Consider the following 19,500-nt stretch of genomic DNA (forward strand, 5'->3'; position numbering starts at 1 on the left):
AAATTAAATTGACAGTCAAATCAAAATATGTGACACAAGAAGGTACACAAAAAAGCTGGAGAAACTCAGCGGGTGCAGCAGCATCTATGGAGCGAAGGAAATCTATCTATCTATCTGTCTGTCTGTCTGTCTGTCTGTCTGTCTGTCTGTCTGTCTGCCTGGCTGTCTGTCTGTCTGACTTGAGGCTGCCAGCCTTTGATTCATTGCCACGACAACACCCGACCCACAAAAGCCCTGATTTTTTTCCATTTCGGTAGAGATTTCACTTTTCATTCCAAGTATCCACTCCTCATTAAATTTCGTCGTGTTTATGTACACATAGGCTGTGGGCCGAGGAGCTTTATTCTGCAGTTTCGTGACCCAAGTCACCAAACTACATGAAATTTTCACATATTGTGTAAAAATATTTATATAAATCACCCCTGAAACTCGATATGAAGAAGACTTGCACATTTTTATTAAATTAGAGAAAAAACGGAAAAATGTTGGGTATTTTTTAGTCCAATCAAAGCACGTTTAACATTGAGTTGTCTGCCAGTTGGCCAATCACGCGCTTTGCTTCAGGCTAGCACACAAAATGGCTGAGGGGGCTTCACAGATGCCTGTTTTACTGGAGATTCCGATTTGTTGTTCTGTGGAATAAATGTTGTGGAAACTTGCAGCAGGTAATTGTATTTAGTGGGAAAAGCATTAAAAAGGCTGAAGAAAGTGCTACGAAGTGGATTAAAGTGCAAGAAAGCCTTCAAAGTCCCTGCTGATGTGCTGGAACACAAAGAAGGCCCCCATGAATCAACTCTAACTGAAAGGTAAGACCAGTCACTGCAGTGGCGGCACCCGTTGGTGAGTTAAAGGGACAGTATTTAATAGAGACATGAAAGACTGCTGATGCTGGAATCTGGATCAAACATCCTCACCATGACAATGTGTTCCTATATACCTCCATCCAGTTCTATTGAAGGATCTCGACCCGACATGTCAATTATCCCTGCGCCTCCACAGATGCTGCCTGACCTGCTGAGTTTCTCCAGAAGCTTGTTTCTTGCTCCAAATTTTAAAGCAGATGTTTTAAAGGGCTTTAGCCACATATAATTTAGATCAGCTACTTGATGCAACTGAAAATTTAAAGAAATCTCTAGTATTATTCGCAGAGTGGAGGGTGCAATAGATTTGGGAAAGGATGATGCAGTATAATCAATGGATCAATGAGTGATGTTTTATCTGTCACATATGCAACTGCACTGTGAAATCCTTTTTGCATATATAACACATGCAGGCGCCGCCAGTTTTGGCACCAATTTTCATAGTTCATAAGTCTGGTCTGCTCACGCTCGGAGTTCTGGGCCAGTTCCAGTGAACTGATGTGTCCCAGGGCGCCTGCAGCCAACCTTGAATGCATTGGAGGCATTACCCCGGTTCACCCTCCTATCCTGGACAGCTTTTATCTGGTAGGATAAAACCTCCCCAGAGGAGCATGGGTGAAGCTCAACAGACTTCATACTGGAGTTGGGTGTTTCAATGCCAGCATGTGGAGATGGGGGCTCCGACAGAGCCCAGCCTGAGAATGCGGAGCAGAACAACGGACAGCCAACCAGAGTGTCTGCTCCAGCACCCACCAAATGGAGCTCAGGGCCTGGCAGACATTGACGCAGAGACAACAACCTGGCTGCTCAACACCCCGGCTTGAGATCTAACTATGAAGAGGAAGAGGAAGAGGAAGAGGAAGAGGAAGAGGAAGAGGAAGAAGAAGAAGAAGAAGAAGAAGAAGAAGAAGAAGAAAGAAGAAGAAGAAGAAGAAAAAGAAGAAGAAGAAGAAGAAGAAGAAGAAGAAGACGACGACCCTCCTATCATCCTTGCTTCTGATGTCTCCAGCTCCCTCCCGGTTCCTCCGACCGATGAGCCTTTGGGCAGATTGACAAGCCTTTGGGCGGGTTACCAGTCCTGCCGACCGACACAGTATATTAACTAATTGCACAGCTAATAGAACTGCTGCCTCACAGCTCAAGTAACCCACGTTTAATGCGCGGGGCATTTAACAGGATTTTGGATAGGCTCATGGAAGTGCAGATAACTTTGCTCATGTACATGCACATGAGATTGGTTTAACATGCCAGTTTCTATGTTAGATCACCCTTATAACCTCCAAGCGGTTCCTTTACTTCGAGTTTTATGCAGTGGCATGAAACTAACGGCGCAAAAGTACAGGGGGAGGCAACCCCTTTGGACCAATCACAGCACCTATTCAGTACACAGAAACAAAGTAGTACAAAGATTGTTTGTGTCTTCCTTAGTGAAGACAGATCCGAAGTACATATTCAACTCTTCTGCCATTTCCTTGTTGCCCATAATAATTTCACCTGTGTCTGCCTTCAAGGGACCCACATTTGACTTTGCTACTCTTTTTCCCTTAACATATCTAAAGAAGCTTTTACTGTCCTTCTTTATATTCCTGGCCAGCTTCCCTTCGTACTTCATCTTTTCAGCCCGCATTGCCCGTTTTGTTGCCTTCTGTTGTCCTATGAAAGTTTCCCAATCCTCTGGCTTCCGGCTACTCTTTGCTGTGTTATACATCTTTACTTTTAGTTTTATTCTATACCCTAACTTCTCTTGTCAGCCACAGTTGCCTCCTACTCCCCTTAGAATCTTTCTTCCTTGAATGAAATGATCCTGCGTCTTCTGGATTATGCCCAGAAATTCCTGCCATTGCTATTCCACCGTCATTCCTGCTAGGATCCCTTTCCAGTCTACCTTGGCCAGCTCCCCTCTCATGCCTTCGTAGTCCCCTTTGTTCAACTGCATCACTGACACTTCCGATTTAACGTTCTCCTTCTCAAATTGCATATTAAAACTAATCATATTATGATCACTACCTCCAAGCAGTTCCTTTACCCCGAGTTCTCTTATCATATCTGGTTCATTGGACAACACTAAATCCAGATTGGGATTACTAAATCCAGAATTGCCTTTTCTCTGGTCGGCTCCATTACAAGCTGCTCTAAGAATCCATCTCGGAGGTATTCTCCAAACTCTCTTTCTTGGGGTCCTGAGCCAACCTGATTTTCCCAGTCTACCTGCATATTGAAATCCCCCATCACCACAGTGGCATTACATTTGTTACATGCCAGTTTTAACTCCTGCTGCAAATTATACCCTACATCCGGGCTACTATTTGGGGGTCTGTAGATAACACCAATTAGTGTCTTCTTGCCTTTACAATTCCTCAACTCAATCCCCAGTGATTCTACCTCGTCAATCCCTCGCAAGGGATTGAATTCCATCCCTCACCAGCAGAGCTACCCCCCTCCTCTGCCCACCTGCCTGTCCTTTCTATAGGATGTATAACCCTGAATATTAAGTTCCCAGGCCCGATCCTCCTGCAGCCACGTCTCAGTAATCCCCACATATCTACCAACCTCTGAGCCTCAAGCTCATCTATTTTACTTCTTATACTTCGCGCATTCATATACAATACTTTTAATTCCTTACGCATCTCACCTTTCACATCGATCCCTATTACACTTGGCCATACTCTCCTATCCCTTTGTGAGCTTCCTTTCCCGTTAATTCTGGGGTCATTAACCATCCCTTTACTCTCTTTCCCTTTAACTCCGTCCTCGACTATCCCATTTGACACCCCACCCCCCCTTATTCAGTTTAAAACCACCCGTGTAGCTGTGGCAAACCTGCCTGCCAGAATGCTGGTCCCCCGCTTGTTAAGATGCAATCCGTCCCATTCGGACTGTAAACTCCCATCTCACCAGGGACTAACTTTACTGAACGTTTTTCCTTCCGCCCACAATATTTAAAATGTAAAATATGTGATTGTGTTTATAGTTTGTTTGGTTGTTTGTTTGTTTGTCTTTTTGCACAAAGTCCGCGAGCATTGCCACTTGTCATTTCACTGCACATCTCGTATGTGTATGTGACGAATAAACTTGACTTGACTTTTGTACAGTTCCCCCTTACTCCAAAACAGATCCCAGTGATCTAAGAATCTGAATCCCTGCCCCCTGCACCAGTTTCTCAGCCACACATTCAGATCCCGTAACTCCCTGTTCCTGCTCTCGCCAGCACGAGGAACTGGAAGCAAACCGGAGATAACAACCTTGGAGATCCTGCTTATCAGCATTTTTCTGAGCTCTCGAAAGTCACGCTGCAGAATATCCATCCCCTTCTTTCCGACATTGTTTGTGCCGACATGCACTACCACTTCCGGCTGTTCACCTTCGTCCTTGAGGATTTTCTGCACTCTGTCCATGACATCCTGGATCCTGGCACCCAGTGGCGGACTGGGTCTAAAAATATTGGTTGCCAGGAGACAAAGGGGGCCTACCCACAACTACAATGCTATCATTTAACAGGGGCCCACTTGGCATCACTTGCTATCACTTCATCAGGGGCCCACTTGCCATCGGGCAAGCTGACACCCTGGCCAGTCTGCCTCTGCTGGCACCAGGAAGGCAGCACACCATCCTCAAATCCCGTCTGTTCCTGCAGAAACCTCTGTCCGCACTTCTCACAATGGAGTCTCCAACTACAATAGTGTTGCCTGACGTTGGCCTCTTTGGTTTTGGCTCAACAGCCCTTTTTGCTTCGCAAGCCAGTCCGCCGCTCAGTGTGATAACGTCTTCTGTCCCGACAGCTTCTAAGTAGGTGAACCTGTTCACAAGAGGTACAACAGCCGGGGACCTTTCCATTCCATGTTTCCCTCCCTTTCTCACCGTCACCAACCTTCTCTCTTCCAGTACCTTATACTATCTGTTGGCCCGTGAGGGAGGGATGCGTGCTATTGTGAAAGACAGATGTATGATGGGAATTCAGGACAGAACTAGTAACATCACCAAACATCAAAATGACATTATTACACTGCTCGATGGGATGAAGGAGGGTATTGAATGGGGATTTGGGGATTATATAATTGGATCATTAGTATGGCCATATAGCTCCTCTGCCGCAGACTCGTGTTGGCAATCCGTTGAGATCCCGGACGAGCCCCCAAATGTTAATTCTGGATCTAATACTCTCTCCCTAATTTGGTTCAGTAAACCACTGAGTCGAACACTGGAGTCCAAATCCTTCTTTATTTGTATACAACACCGCAGAGCCGGCTTCGGATCCACTCACTCGAGCCTTTTCAGCAGCCTCGCGTAAACAGAACAGAAGGAAAGCAACCGACCCACCACAACAAAACGATAACCCCTATATACCCTTATACAGTGGCGGGAAACTAACAGCTCGAAAGTACAGGGGTAGGCAACCCCTTTAGACCAATTACAGCACCTATTCAGTACACAAAAACAAAGTATTACAAAGTAGAAACATACTAAGGCAACACCTCTGGACCAATCACGGGAAGATACAGAAACAAAGTAGAAACATAAAACTCCCCTAACCAATCTTAGACACAGAACGAGTACCAGTGTATTGAAACATAACAAAAACCTCTTTAGGAACCCAGATTTAGTTGCAACAGGTGGGTCACATGGGCAGATGCATTTTGGAGCATCTTCAGAGGTCCAGGCTTAGTGGCGACCAAAGATTATAGAGGATATAATCTTTGGTGGCGACAGCTAGGTCACATGGGTCTCCAGCACCTTGCAATGTATTGTCACCATCAGTGAAGCCCAGTCTTTCACAGACACCTGCCATTTCCCAAAGTACCGAATTCCCTGCATATTCACACATGAAATGGATAAAAAAGGTTGGAGTTGCAGATAAAGTTTATATAAAATAGAGTGTACACCAGTCGGAAAGATTCTGATCCATTATGTTGTCTATCCATATCTTCAGTTTGTTTTATCTAGCCTTAAGAAACTGTTCGAGTCTGGTGGTGCACACTTTACAAATTCTGCCCGTACATATTCTGCCCAACGGGGTCGGGAGAAGGAATGGTGGGTGGGACAAGTCTATGATTATGTTGAAACAAGGAACCATAATGCTGGTTTTCAAGTAAAAATACACAAAGTGCTGGAGAAACTCAGCGGGTCAGGCAGCATCACTAGAGAACATGGATAGGTGATGAAAGATGCACACGAAGAACTGGAGTAATTCAGCGGGTTATGGATGTTTCGGGGACGCTTCTTCAGACCTGAAACGTCACCCACCCTTTGTCTCCAGAGATGCTGCCCGACCCAAAGTAACTCCAGCTGTTTGTATCCTTTTTTGGTATAAACCAGCATCAGCAGTTCCTTGTTTCCACTTTGTGAATAGGGTGATTTCACGAAAGGTCACTGGAGCATAGATCCTCACCCACGTGACCGCAAAATTTAACTGGGGCACAAACGTCACTTCCAGTACATGTTATTGATGCTAGAAACGCGAACTTTCCAACCCGTTAAAAACCGCGAAAAAGGCCCGTTTTTGAGCTGTAAATAACTGCCAGTCGGGCAGACCGTGAGACACAGTTATCTTACTTTAGAGTCCAGAAGATAAAGAAAAACGAAGGTAAAGACAAGAGAGCGCTGAAGGGAAAATAACAGCGGAAGTTGTTGGCCGTGCAGATATAAAGTTCGAAAATATCGGGATTTTATCGCGTTTGCCCGCTGTATTTCATCAAAACATCAATAATGATGAAATTTTGATGAAATGCAGTGGGCAAACGCGATAATTCCCGATATTTTCGTTTTCGCGGTTTTTAACAGGTTTGAAAGTTCGCGTTTCTAGCATCAATAACATGTACTGGAAGTGACGTTTGTACCCCAGTTAAATTTTGCGGTCACGTGGGTGAAGATCTACGCTCCAGTGACATTTCATGAAATCACCCTATAGGCGAGGTTTCGGGTCAGGACCCTTCTTCAGACTTTGATTATGCTGGCTGCTTTTCCCAGGCAGTGGGAAGTGTAAATGGAGTCAATGGTGAGCTGTGAGATGGACTGGGTTCCTCCTTCCATGCGCCCACCACCTTCTGTGTGGAAAAACATTCCCTTCAGGTTCTTATTAAACCTTCCCCCTCTGGGTCATGATTCCATTACAGCGGTTAAAAGACTCTGTGTATTTACCCTATCCATTACCCTCATGATTTTACGCTTCTTTCCTTTCCACTTTTGCGGCCTGAACCGCCTCGACCGCCGGAAGCAAAGATCAAAGAGCGGAGCCGAAGGTCGCCCGCGCAATGCCTGCGTGAACGGGCAGCGTCGGTGGACGTGGTTCCGTCGGTTGGAACAGATCACGAGAGCGGCTGCGGGAACGCATGTGAGTGACCTGTGGGGGTGGGGCATTGGTTGCCATGACACCCGCGTGTTCCCGTGGAACCCGCGCGTTGCCATGGTGTCCGAGCCATGGCGCCGGACGAGGCCTGTGCCCGGGCCCAGTGCAGTCGTGTTGGCTGTTGAAAGAGGTCCCGTTGCGAACTCGTTCAAACACACCTTAGCGGGGAGTTGATCGTACGTCCGGTCTCGCATCCTGGACGGCGAGTGCTTTATATCACCGCGTCGCCGGGCCTCGGCCTCGGCCTCCCGCACCCGGTAAAGTCAGCTGAGCCGCCGGAGGGTTATTCTGCGTGAACGGAGGCTACTGCCTGGGGTGAGCAACAAGGAACGGCTGGGTGCAGAGTGTGGCACCTCACCAAATACTCTTTTCCACTTCTCTTGTACATGCGAAAATTTGTATGAAGTTTGACCTATTAGGGGTTAATGGATCTTGGAGCGACAAATGAACAGAAACGGAAAGTTTTGGATGCAGGGGCGGATCTACTGTGAAACTAATGAAGCTCAAGCTTCGGGGACCCTAATCCCGAGGGGCCCCAGAAGCGACTTTAGTCCAGATATTCTTTTTTTGTTTTCCTATAAATTAATCTGATTTTTCACCTCAACTAAACCCCTCGCCTCGACTAAACCTTCCAACTCACACATAATCCCCGCCTCGACTAATCGCTACCTCTCTCCCTCTCCCGCGGGGAGGGAATGCGGGGGGCGGGGCTCGGGCTCGACGTCAACATCAGCGCACGTGTGCCACTCCCCTCCCCTCCCACTGGTTCTCTCGGGCAATGCGCCTGCGCCGCTCCCCACGCTCGGCCCCGCCCTCCCTGGTTGGACCGTTCTGCTCACGTGAGGCGCCGCCAACGACCGGGAGCAGGAGAGAAGCGGTGATTAGTCGAGGCGCGGATTAGGTGTGAGGTGAGGCTTATTTGAGGGGCGAGGTTTAGCGAGGTGAGGTTTACAATTTATCAGATGAAGGAAGAAGAGGTAGGGAAAGAACAAGAGAGGAAAATGTTACAAAGGAAAGGTATCACATAGGACAAGTACAATATTCCATTTAATTTGGGGGAGCTAAAGAGAGCTCTGGCCAAGTGTAAGAACTCAGCCCCAGGGAAGGATGATATTTGTTACATAATGATAAAACGTCTAAGTGAGGAGGGACTACAAAAGATACTTGCACTATATAACAAGGTGTGGGAAGAAGGGTGAATACCAGAGAGGTGGAAGGAAGCAATCATTGTGCCTATTAGAAAACCAGGGAAAGATGCAAGTAATCCAGTAAATTATAGACTTATAGCTTTAACAGCACACATGTGTAAACTGATGGAAAGAATGGTAAATGAAAGATTAATGCATCTAATGGAAGAAAAAGGTATAGTGGCTAATTATCAGAGTGGCTTTAGAAAAGGGAGAGGTACTAATGATCCAGTTCTGTGCTTGGAAGATGATATAAGGAAAGCATAAGTCAAAAAAGAATCTGTAGTTACCATGTTTTTTGATGTAGAGAAGGCTTACGATATGTTGTGGAGAGAAGGTCTTCTAATAAAGCTGCATTTAATGGAAGTAGGAGGAAATATTTTTAACTGGATAATGGATTTTCTCAACGGTAGAAGTATCCAAGTTAAAATAGGGTCAGACATCTCTAGTAATTGTGTAGTCGAGAATGGAACTCCCCAGGGAAGTGCGATAGGCCCGATCCTATTTTCAATCATGATCAATGATATATTTGCAAACATTCAACCAGAGATGGGGCGATCGCTCTTTGCAGATGATGGCAGCCTATGGAGAAGGGGGAGGAATATAGATTTTATCGTGGAAAAAGTACAGCAAGGGATAGCCCAGGTGGAAGAGTGGGGAGGGAAATGGGGTTTTAAATTCTCTATAGAGAAGACAAAGACAATGGTTTTCACAAGGAAAAAAATTAAAGAGGATGTCCAGTTAAAATTATACGGCAACAATTTGGAAAGAGTAAAAGATTTCTGTTTCCTGGGGTTTCATTTTGACTCCAGATTAACATGGAGGGTCCACATTACAAAAATAATTGAAAAATGCAAAAAAGCCATCAATGTAATGAGATGCTTGGCAGGTTTAGAGTGGGAAGCAGATGTATTATCTCTTAAACGTATTTATGTATCGCTGATCAGATCCAGACTAGAGTATGGCAGTATAGCTTATGGGTCAGCATCTAAGTCAGTGTTGTCCGAGTTGGACAAAGTCCAAGCGGAAGCTCTAAGAATTTGTATAGGAGGTGTGCGGACGTCACCTGTATGTGCACTACAGGTGGAAACTGGGGAGATGCCATTGAGACTGTGCCGCAGACAACTAATGGCTAATTACTGGCTAAGCCTTAAGGGTCAGAGAGAACCACCCAACAAAACAAGTAGTACAGGAATGCTGGGAGAGAAGGGTGGCTCAGTCTGGAAGCTTCGGCTGGATTGGAGGAGTTGTGGCAAGGGACATGGGAGTAGAGGACAAAGAGTTCTGCCCTGCAGTATTGTGGCCATCTGTGCCAATATGGTTACTGAACATCCCAAAAGTTGATCTGGAGATATGGGAGGCAAAAAGGAACAAAAATTCAGACCTAAAGACAGAATATCATAACCATATAGATAATAGATACAGGGAACACCTCTTAATTTTCACAGATGGATCAAAGGACCCAGTAGCTGAAACAACAGGGGCGGCTGTGGTAGTCCAGGGGATGAATGTTGAGCTTTACAAAAGAACAAATAACTATTTGACAGTATATACAGTGGAACTGTATGCTATTTTGATGGAAGTTCAGTGGATGGAACAGATGCAACCATGTAAAGTATTAATATGTAGCGACTCATTATCTGCAATCCAGAGTATTGGGTCTGGTGCATCCCATAGGCGGCCTGACTTAGTGTATGAAATCCTGCTACTATTAAGCCAAGTGACAAGGAGGGGCTGACGTGACTTTGTTGTGGGTCCCAGCACACATTGGTGTTCTAGGGAATGAAAAGGTGGATAAATTAGCAAAGGAGGCTGTAAAAAAAAAGAAACATAGAGGTAAACTTACAACTATCCAAATCTGAAGGAAAACGCATTGTGTGGAAGAAAATAAATCAGGAATGGCAACAATACTGGGAACAGGAGACAAAGGGGAGACACCTCTATTCGCTACAAAACAGAGTGGGTATTACAGCAAGAAGAGGGGGGAACAGGAGGGAACAGGTAGTATTAACAAGATTGAGGATAGGACACACTCACCTGAACAGCACATTAAAAATATTGGGAAAACACCCTACTGGGCTGTGTGAGGAATGCCATCAGCCAGAAACAGTTCAGCATGCCCTAATTGTATGTAGGAGATATGAGACAGAAAGAGGATTTATGATCATTGAAATGAGGAAAATTGGATTGACAGAAATATCAGTAAAGAACATTCTAGAGTGTGGAGGGAAAGGAAAAGGAATAAAGTTGTTGTTTGATTTCTTGAGGGCCTCTGGGCTTATAAAAAGGATATAATGTAAAGACATGAGTACTGTGGAATGAAGCCAGAAGGTGGCAACAATGCAACATTGCGGATGCCGGCTGCCGTAAAACTCCAAAGAAGAAGAGGTGAGGTTTAGCTGTGAAGAAAAGTTTGGTAGTGAGGTATCGTCGAGGCGAGGGGGTTTAGTCAAGGTGTAAGTGTATAGGAGGGTTGCACGGAAGGTCACTGGGTCATAGGGCTTGACGCACGGAGCCGATAAATCCAACTGGAAGACATCCGTCACTTCCGGTATGTTATTAATGCTAGAAACGCGTACTTTCCTACCTGTTAAAAACCGCCAAAATGTTGAATTTTTGCTCTGAAAAATTTCAGAATTCCAAACGTGAAGCGAAATGAAGGTATAGAGAAGCGAGAACTGCAGGGACTACAGCAGCTAAAGTGCTTGGTAAACATTGAAAATTATCGCGTTTGTTCACTGCATTTCATCAAGTTTTTTCTTGATTCCTTTGGTATCTAAAAATTCTCAGAAGTGATAAATCTGGCTGTAAATTTTTCTTCAGATGCGTTTTCATTTTGTATGTAAAAACCCACGAGAACCATGGGCGATTAAAAAAAATTACAGCCAGATTCATCACTTCTGAAACTTTTTAGATGCCAAAGAAATCAAGAAAAAACACAAATAATGCCTTAGTTGATGAAATGCAGTGAGCAAACGGCCAATGTTCGCCAAGCATTCTGGCTGTTGTTGTCCTCTTCAGCTCTCGTTTCTATCTACCGTAATTTCTCTTCACTTTTGGAATTCTGAAGTAGGCTAAATGTCTCTCACACTTATCCCGATTTCCATAATTATTTACAGCGCAAAAATTGACAATTTCAGCGGGTTTTAACGGGCCCGCTACGCTGGAAACAATGGTAAGTGCCTACCTGCAGTACATCACGTGTAATCCATTTGGAGTAGCGTAGCAACAGTACGGGTCATGGGTCGTGACCCGACTGCCGTGAAACCTCCCTATAGGTGAGCAGAAGTGGCTGTCTGCGCTCAGGAAGGGAGACCGAGGTGCTGCTGAAGGAGACAAGAACCAGGGGCCACAGTTTAAGAATGAGGGGTAGGCCATTTAGAACGGAGATGATGAAATACTTTTTCACACAGAGTTGTGAATCTGGAATTCTCTGGCTCGGAAGGCAGTGGAGGACAATTTTCTGGAGGGTTTCAAGAGAGAAAGATAGATAGAGCTCTTAAAGATAGCAGAGCCAAGAGATATGGGGATGGCAGGACTGGGGTGCTGATTGTGGATGATCAGCCATGATCACAGTGAATGGCGGTGCTGGCTCGAAGGGCCAAATGGCCTACTCCTGCACCTATTGTCTATTTCATGAAAGATATATCTTTTGGGGGTTATTTTACTGCTTATGTGTTAAAACAAATTATGTTATGTAAACTACCAGCTTTTGTTATGTAAACTACCAGCAGAAATCTTGAGAATCACTTTTAATGTATTGAAAATGCAGGACCCTGCCGGGGGCCTATCCAGCCTCCTGGACCCCTGGCCAATACTTCTGGAGGTGAATATCATGCATAGTCCACATTGCTTAAAATTTTGGGGTCTACTGTAACCATATAACAATTACAGATCGGAAACAGGCCATCTCGACCCTTCTAGTCCGTGCCGAACACGTATTCTCCCCTAGTCCCATACACCTGCATTCAGACCATAACCCTCCATACCTTTCCCGTCCATATAACTATCCAATTTATTTTTAAATGATAAAAACAAACCTGCCTCCACCACCTTCACTGGAAGCTCATTCCACACAGCCACCACTCTCTGAGTAATGAAGTTCCCCCTCATGTTACCCCTAAACTTCTGTCCCTTAATTCTCAAGTCATGTCCCCTTGTTTGAATCTTCCCTACTCTCAGTGGGAAAAGCTTATCCACGTCAAATCTGTCTATCCCTCTCATCATTTTAAAGACCTCTATCAAGACCCCCCCCTTAACCTTCTTCGCTCCAAAGAATAAAGCCCTAACTTGTTCAACCTTTCTCTGTAACTTAGTTGCTGAAACCCAGGCAACATTCTAGTAAATCTCCTCTGTACTCTCTCTATTTTGTTGACATCCTTCCTATAATTAGGCGACCAAAATTGTACACCATACTCCAAAATTGGCCTCACCAATGCCTTGTACAATTTTAACATTACATCCCAACTTCTATACTCAATGCTCTGATTTATAAAGGCCAGCATACCAAAAACTTTCTTTACCACCCTATCTACATGAGATTCCACTTTCAGGGAACTGTGCACAGTTATTCCCAGATCCCTCTGTTCACCTGCATTCTTCAATTACCTACCATTTACCATGTACGTCCTATTTTGATTTGTCCTGCCAAGATGTAGCACCTCACACTTATCAGCATTAAACTCCATTTGCCATCTTTCAGCCCACTCTTCCAACTGGCATAAATCTCTCTGTAGACTTTGAAAATCTACTTCATTATCCACAACCCCACCTATCTTAGTATCATCTGCATACTTACTAATCCAATTTACCACACCATCATCCAGATCATTGATGTACATGACAAACAACACAGATCCCTGTGGCACCCCACTAGTCACTGGCCTCCAACCTGACAAACAACCATCCACCATTACTCTCTGGCATCTCCCATTCAGCCACTGTTGAATCCATCTTGCTACTCCTTAATTAATCCCCAACAATTGAACCTTCTTAACCAACCTTCCGTGAGGAGCCTTGTCAAAGGCCTTACTGAAGTCCATGTATACAACATCCACTGCTTTACCCTCATCAATTTCCCTAGTAACCTCTTCAAAAAATTCAAGAAGATTAGTCAAACATGACCTTCCAGGCACAAATCCATGTTGACTGTTCCTAATCAGACCCTGTTTATCCAGATGCTTATATATATTAGCTCTAAGTATCCTTTCCATTAATTTGCCCACCACTGACGTCAAACTAACAGGTCTATAATTGCTAGGTTTACTCTTAGACCCCTTTTTAAACAATGGAACAACATGCGCAGTACGCCAATCCTCCGGCACTATTCCCGTTTCTAATGACACTGTATTAGAAGGGATTTTTAAAAAATATATATATATTAATAATATAGTTTAATTCAATACAAAATAATAGTTAAAATAAAAATGTAAAGGTTATTAAAGTATCACGTAGGCTAGCCGTAAATGAAAAAAGGATGTTTTAGGATGTTAAGGATGTTTCATTCTAAATATATTTAATATAAAATAATTTAAAACATTATTAACATTTATGACAGAAATTAAAATTTGTGGTGATCTGTCATGGAACAACCTCATGGAAGAAGATAACAGTGGTTACCCAGACCTTGTTGCTGGTTACGATTGCGAAGGGGTCCCCATAACAGTTCAAGCTTCAGGACTGCCAAAAATGTAGGTCCGCCACTGGTTGGATGTACAGTACAGCAGTATAGATAGGGTTGACAGTCAACTTTTTTTCCAAGGATGGAAATATTAAATACTGGAGGGCATTGCTCTAAGGTGAGCGAGGCAAAGTTTAAAGGAGATATATTGGGTAAGTTTTTCCTACAGAAAATGGGGGGCGCCAGGGGTGGTGGGGGAGGCTGTTACGACAGTGGTGCTTACGAAACTTTTCAAGAGGCACTCGTATAAATGCACGGAATGGAGGGATGTAGATTATTTGCAGGCAGATAAGAGTTGGTCTAGGCATCATGTTTGATGTTCATGTGTTGGACTGTTCTATGTTCTATCTAAGGACAGTACGTGTTGAAAATTAATACAAATCCTTTCTCAGCCATTAACCCCATTGTCAATTATGATTTTTCTATTAGTTATGTTAATCAATTGTTCTTTGACATTGTCTTTTTAGCATAGCAGGCAACAGATTAGTGATAATCAGTTAAATTACATCCATGTGCATATAGAAACATCTGTTTTGTTGTCCGAAGTGTTAGTATTGCGTGTATGTTTCATTTCAGCCACATCTTGAAGCTATCAATATGTAAATATGAGTAATACTTGTTTAAAAGTATTAAGATGATATTGGACTACGTTCATTTATTTGATACATTTATTTATTTGTTGCAGTAGAAGCCTCAATTGATGTTAACTGGAGAAAATGCTAGCTTGGAAAATTGATCCACATTTAGTCTTCTGTTTCTGTGTTTAGGTAGAAGTTGTTTAGGGAAATTCTGTTATAGAACCTGCCTCAACTACCTCCTCTGGCAGCTTGTTCCGTATACTCACCACCCTCCATGTGAAAAGGTTCTCCCTTAAGTTCCCATTAAATCTTACCCCTCTCACCTTAAACCTATGCCCACTGTTTTTTGATTCCTTTACCCTGGGTAAAAGACTCTGTGCATTCACCCCATCCCCCTCCACCCCCCCCCCCCCCCCCCCTATAAACTTTACCTATCTTCTCTTACTCAAATGTGTTGAGTTTGTATGTTCTCCCTGTGATTGCATGGGGTTTCCTCCCATATCCCAAAGAGGTGGGTTGTAGGTTAAGTGGCCTCTGTAAATTGCTCCTAGTGTGTGGGGAGTGGATGTGAAAGAAGGATAACATAGAACTAATGTGAACAGGTGATTGATGGCCGGTGTGTCAAAGGGCTTGTTTCCATGCTGTATCCCTAAAGTAAGCTAAATTAAAAGATGCTGCCTGACCCCCTGAGCTCCTCTAGCATTTTGCTTTTTGCAAAGCAAACATCTTATGATAAAAGAAATTTGAATTTTGCTAAATGGTGGAATTGTTAAGCTTGAAGGCCAAAAGGCTTGTTTCTAAGTAATATGACTCTTTATGATTTTCATTCTTCCTTAAGGTATGATAAGACCATGACAAGTAGATCTGAAGTAGTAGACCTAAGTAGGTCATTGGTTTTTCGCATGCACGAAGGCACTCCTGAAATTATCCGTGATGTTCTTCTTGAGCGTGGATGGGTGGAATATGATGAAGACATTCAGGATGAGGATGACTGGAATCTGTATTGGCGATCTGGTTTTTCCCATTCAGAATATGAGAGCATCATGCCTTGGCAAAGACTGGTCCACTACCCAAACATCGTGGGCATTACTCGGAAGGACAACCTTGCTCGTAATTTGAAGCGTATGTTAGGGATTTATGGACCAAATACATATAACTTTAGCCCTTTAGCTTTCATCCTTCCCAACGATTATACCAAATTTGTTGCTGAATATACCAAGGATAAGAAAGCTAATGGTGGAAAGCTTGGATATTGGATCTGCAAGCCCGTTGATCTCTCCCGTGGCAGAGGAATATTTATATTTCAAGATATTAAAGATTTGACTTACAGCTCTTCTGTTATAGTGCAAAAGTACATAACCAATCCCCTTCTCATTTCCGGTTATAAGTTTGACTTGCGAATCTATGTATGTGTCACCAGTTTTTCCCCACTAACAGTTTACATTTACCAAGAAGGTCTGGTGAGATTTGGGACAGAAAAGTATAATCTCTCGACTTTGGATAATGTGTATGCTCATTTAACAAATACTAGCATCAATAGATTTGGACCCTCCTATACAACAGATAAAGAACGTGTTGGTTCAGGATGTAAATGGACAATGAGCCAATTTCGTGCTTTTCTTCACAGTCTGAATATAAACGAACAACTCATGTGGCAAAGAATAAGTAATATTGTTACAATGACGCTGCTTACAATTACCCCGTCCATTCCATCCCCTCCTAACTGCCTTGAAATGTTTGGTTTTGATATCCTAATAGATGATAACATAAAGCCATGGCTGTTGGAAGTAAATTATAGCCCAGCATTAATAGTAGAGTGCAATGCTGATGTGTTGGTGAAGAAAGGACTATTATATGACCTAATTGATTTGCTGAACTTCAAAGAAATAGACACATTGCGTCAGCGAGGTTACCCAAGACCCTGGCAATATAATACGTTGTCTCGTAGCTACCCGTCCTTCTGCATAACTAACTCGTACAAAAATCTTTCTTCCAACACCTCCAAAAGAAGATTTAAGAACTCTTTGAAAGAAACTTGGTCTTCCAGTATGCACAACCATTCCCTGTTACTCTGCAACAAACCCTGGAATCAGCCTGCTCTGTACTACCAAAGTTGTACAAGCGAGGACCAGGCAATGGACTCTCAAAAGCCAGAAGTAGAAAACAAATCCCCACGCTCCAACAAAGCGCACTGCACCACTGAAGAATCTACCAGAAGATTACATGGTCAAACAAGTGGAGTATCTGCCAATAATTCAGATACCAAGGAAGGCAAAAAGAATTGCAAGGTCACTAGACCACTGCCAAAGAAGACTTTGACTTCACAGTTGAGAGAAAATTTAATCAAAAGCAACCCACTTCGGGCACGGAATCGCATCGACAGGATAAAGTTTCTGGAAGCACAGAATGCACAGTCTGATCAGTATTTTCATAAAATGGGTCCGCGGTTCCCGTCAGTGAAGTTGCAGAAGTATGACTTGGCAACTTACCCACAGTACAGCATCTCGGATTACGATCAGAAGCCCATAACCCGCATTGGTGACTTCATCCTGACCTTCCCATTTAACGAGGTGACGCTGAAGGCATCTCGGGACCCTTTAAACATAAGGGTGATAATGCAGGAGCTGCATAAAATGCTGAAGAGACAGGTATATTGGGAATCAAAGAATCCAAAAAGAAAAAATGAGTCCTATTTGGAGAGTGCTTATAACAGAAGAGAAAGTTTTGACCCACTGTTGTGGGGGCCACGTAATCCTCCATTGCTCAGTGAATGCTGCTTTGAAAACTAAATGGTTGAACATTTGCGTTTTCCCCCCCACCTCCCCCATTTACTTCAATTATATAAATGAGAATACTTAGGAAATAGAAATAGGCTACAGCCCAGAGATCTATATGTTTTTTTTTAATTGAAGAAAAGACATTATTGGTCCAATTTATCAGCCTGGAATGTGTATGGAGCCAGCTGTTATGCAATTCAAAACTAATTTTTATGTTTGCACAGTATTACACACCAGTTGCTGGGACAGGGATCATACTTGCACAATTTACTATCTTATGTACAACAGCCGTACGGCCAGGAAAGGGAGTGACCTTAATGAAACTCGCTGCTTATAGAATCGTGATCAAACATGTTCTGTAGACATTTTCTCGTATAGTTCATGAAATCATCTGGAGTAAACTTTAAACAATGTATTTCTGAGATTGCTTTCACTGTATGGTGTACCTTTGGCAAATCATTCAGTTATCAACTCCAACATTGGCTGATTAATTGATGTTAATTTAATAAAGTATGCGCATATGATCTGTATGTCAAACATCTGCAGTAAATATTCAAACACAAATATACCAACATCGAGAATAAAACTCATGTTCATATGCAAAATGCTACATTTTGTGATCACCTTCCATGTTAATTATTGGTTCTTTTAATTTGTGATTTATTCACTGCATTTCATGATATTCTACATTAGAGGGTCTCATGACTTTCTTCACTGGTGATTTGTTTTTGTCTATCTTAAAGCTAACAAGGTAATGGTGGACATTAAATTGGGTAGTCAGCATAATAATTATTCACTTTCCCTCAAGTTTATCTATGTCTGATGATATCTCCTGATATTAATTGATTTATGTTACTATTTAATAAGAAGGAACTGCAGATGCTGGTTTACTAAAGAAAAATAAAGAATTAGAGTAACTCAGCAGGTCAGGCAGCATCTCTGAAGCACATAGATAGTTGACGTTCGGGTTGGGACCCTCTTGCAGGGATTGGGGGACAGGAAAGGAAGCTAAAAGAGAGGAGGGGCTAGTAATAGGTGAACACAGGTGAGGGGCTTTTAGATAGATTGGTGAACAAAGGCCAGAGATGAGAAGACGGGTGTACCTGGTTACCAATTTGAAGTGTCTGTGCTGTATCTCTAAGGAGTAAATGAGATGAACTAAAATGCATGGAACTAATAAAAGAACAACCTCATGAAATTATAAAAGTTTATTGCACACCTGATATATTTCTTTCAGCAGCTGAAGCATACAAAGAACTTGCATTAAGTGTAAAATGAATAAGGAATGCACCCAAAGTGAGTTGCTACAATTTCTAACACATATAAATTGACACAATTTTTCGACACCACGGAAGAGGTGCTGAACCTGAACTGAACTGAAAGAAATTAAATAATTAAACTAAAATAAATTATTTCACCTGATTTTAAAACCTATTAGCTATAATTAGATCACGGTTACAACCATGTGGCACATTTGTTTGGGATTAACTTGCTTGCCAGAAATCTGTCGGGGGGGGGGGGGGGGGGCGTGGAGCGGAGTGTCGGTGCACTCCTTGGCAAAATCAACCCTATTAACTCGGCAGAACAAGGGTGCAGATTTAAATTGTAAATGGAAGCAAATGGGTTTTGGTCATGAGAAACACGATTGTTTCACCAATGGACATCAATGGGATGTCAAATGTCAAGAGCATCATGGAACTTCAATGCATGGACATGCTTAATGCTGGCAATCAGTGATGTCTTTTACAGGTTCAAACTCCAATAGGTGCTCATGTTGTAAGAAATGTAAGATATATTTACACTTGTGTCCACAGAAACTGACTAGAGAAGGTTGGACAAACTGGGACTGTGTTCTCGGGACCGTCAATGGTTAGAAGAGACCAGATAGAAGTATATTACATTATGAGAGGCATAGCAAGTGTAGATAACAATAACCTTTTCCCGGATGAAAATATGAGAGACAAGAAAGCATAGTTTTAAGATGACGAGGGCAATGTTTAAAGGAGATGTGCGGGGCAAGTTTTTAACTAGGGTGATGGGTGCCTGGAGCGCACTCATGGGTGGTAATGAGGGCA

The 19,500-nt window shown here is 43.1% G+C and overlaps 1 protein-coding gene across 4 annotated transcripts; it reads left to right on the forward strand.

The window, feature by feature from the left end:
* Positions 1-7,127: 7,127 nt before the first annotated feature.
* On the forward strand, positions 7,128-18,362 carry ttll2 (tubulin tyrosine ligase-like family, member 2). 4 transcript variants are annotated; one of them, XM_055639451.1, is made up of 2 exons: positions 7,128-7,188; positions 15,487-18,362. In XM_055639451.1, coding segments are annotated over exons 1-2 (1,953 nt in total). In that variant the 5' UTR covers positions 7,128-7,186; the 3' UTR covers positions 17,438-18,362. The 4 variants fall into 4 exon arrangements, with proteins under 4 accessions (XP_055495426.1, XP_055495427.1, XP_055495428.1 ...); XM_055639452.1 differs by lacking the exon at positions 7,128-7,188 and adding an exon at positions 7,222-7,518; XM_055639453.1 differs by lacking the exon at positions 7,128-7,188 and adding an exon at positions 7,222-7,460.
* The last annotated feature ends 1,138 nt before the right edge of the window (positions 18,363-19,500 follow it).

The sequence above is a fragment of the Leucoraja erinacea genome, chromosome 8 (genome assembly GCF_028641065.1).
Source record: "Leucoraja erinacea ecotype New England chromosome 8, Leri_hhj_1, whole genome shotgun sequence".
NCBI classification, from domain to species: Eukaryota; Metazoa; Chordata; class Chondrichthyes; order Rajiformes; family Rajidae; genus Leucoraja; species Leucoraja erinaceus.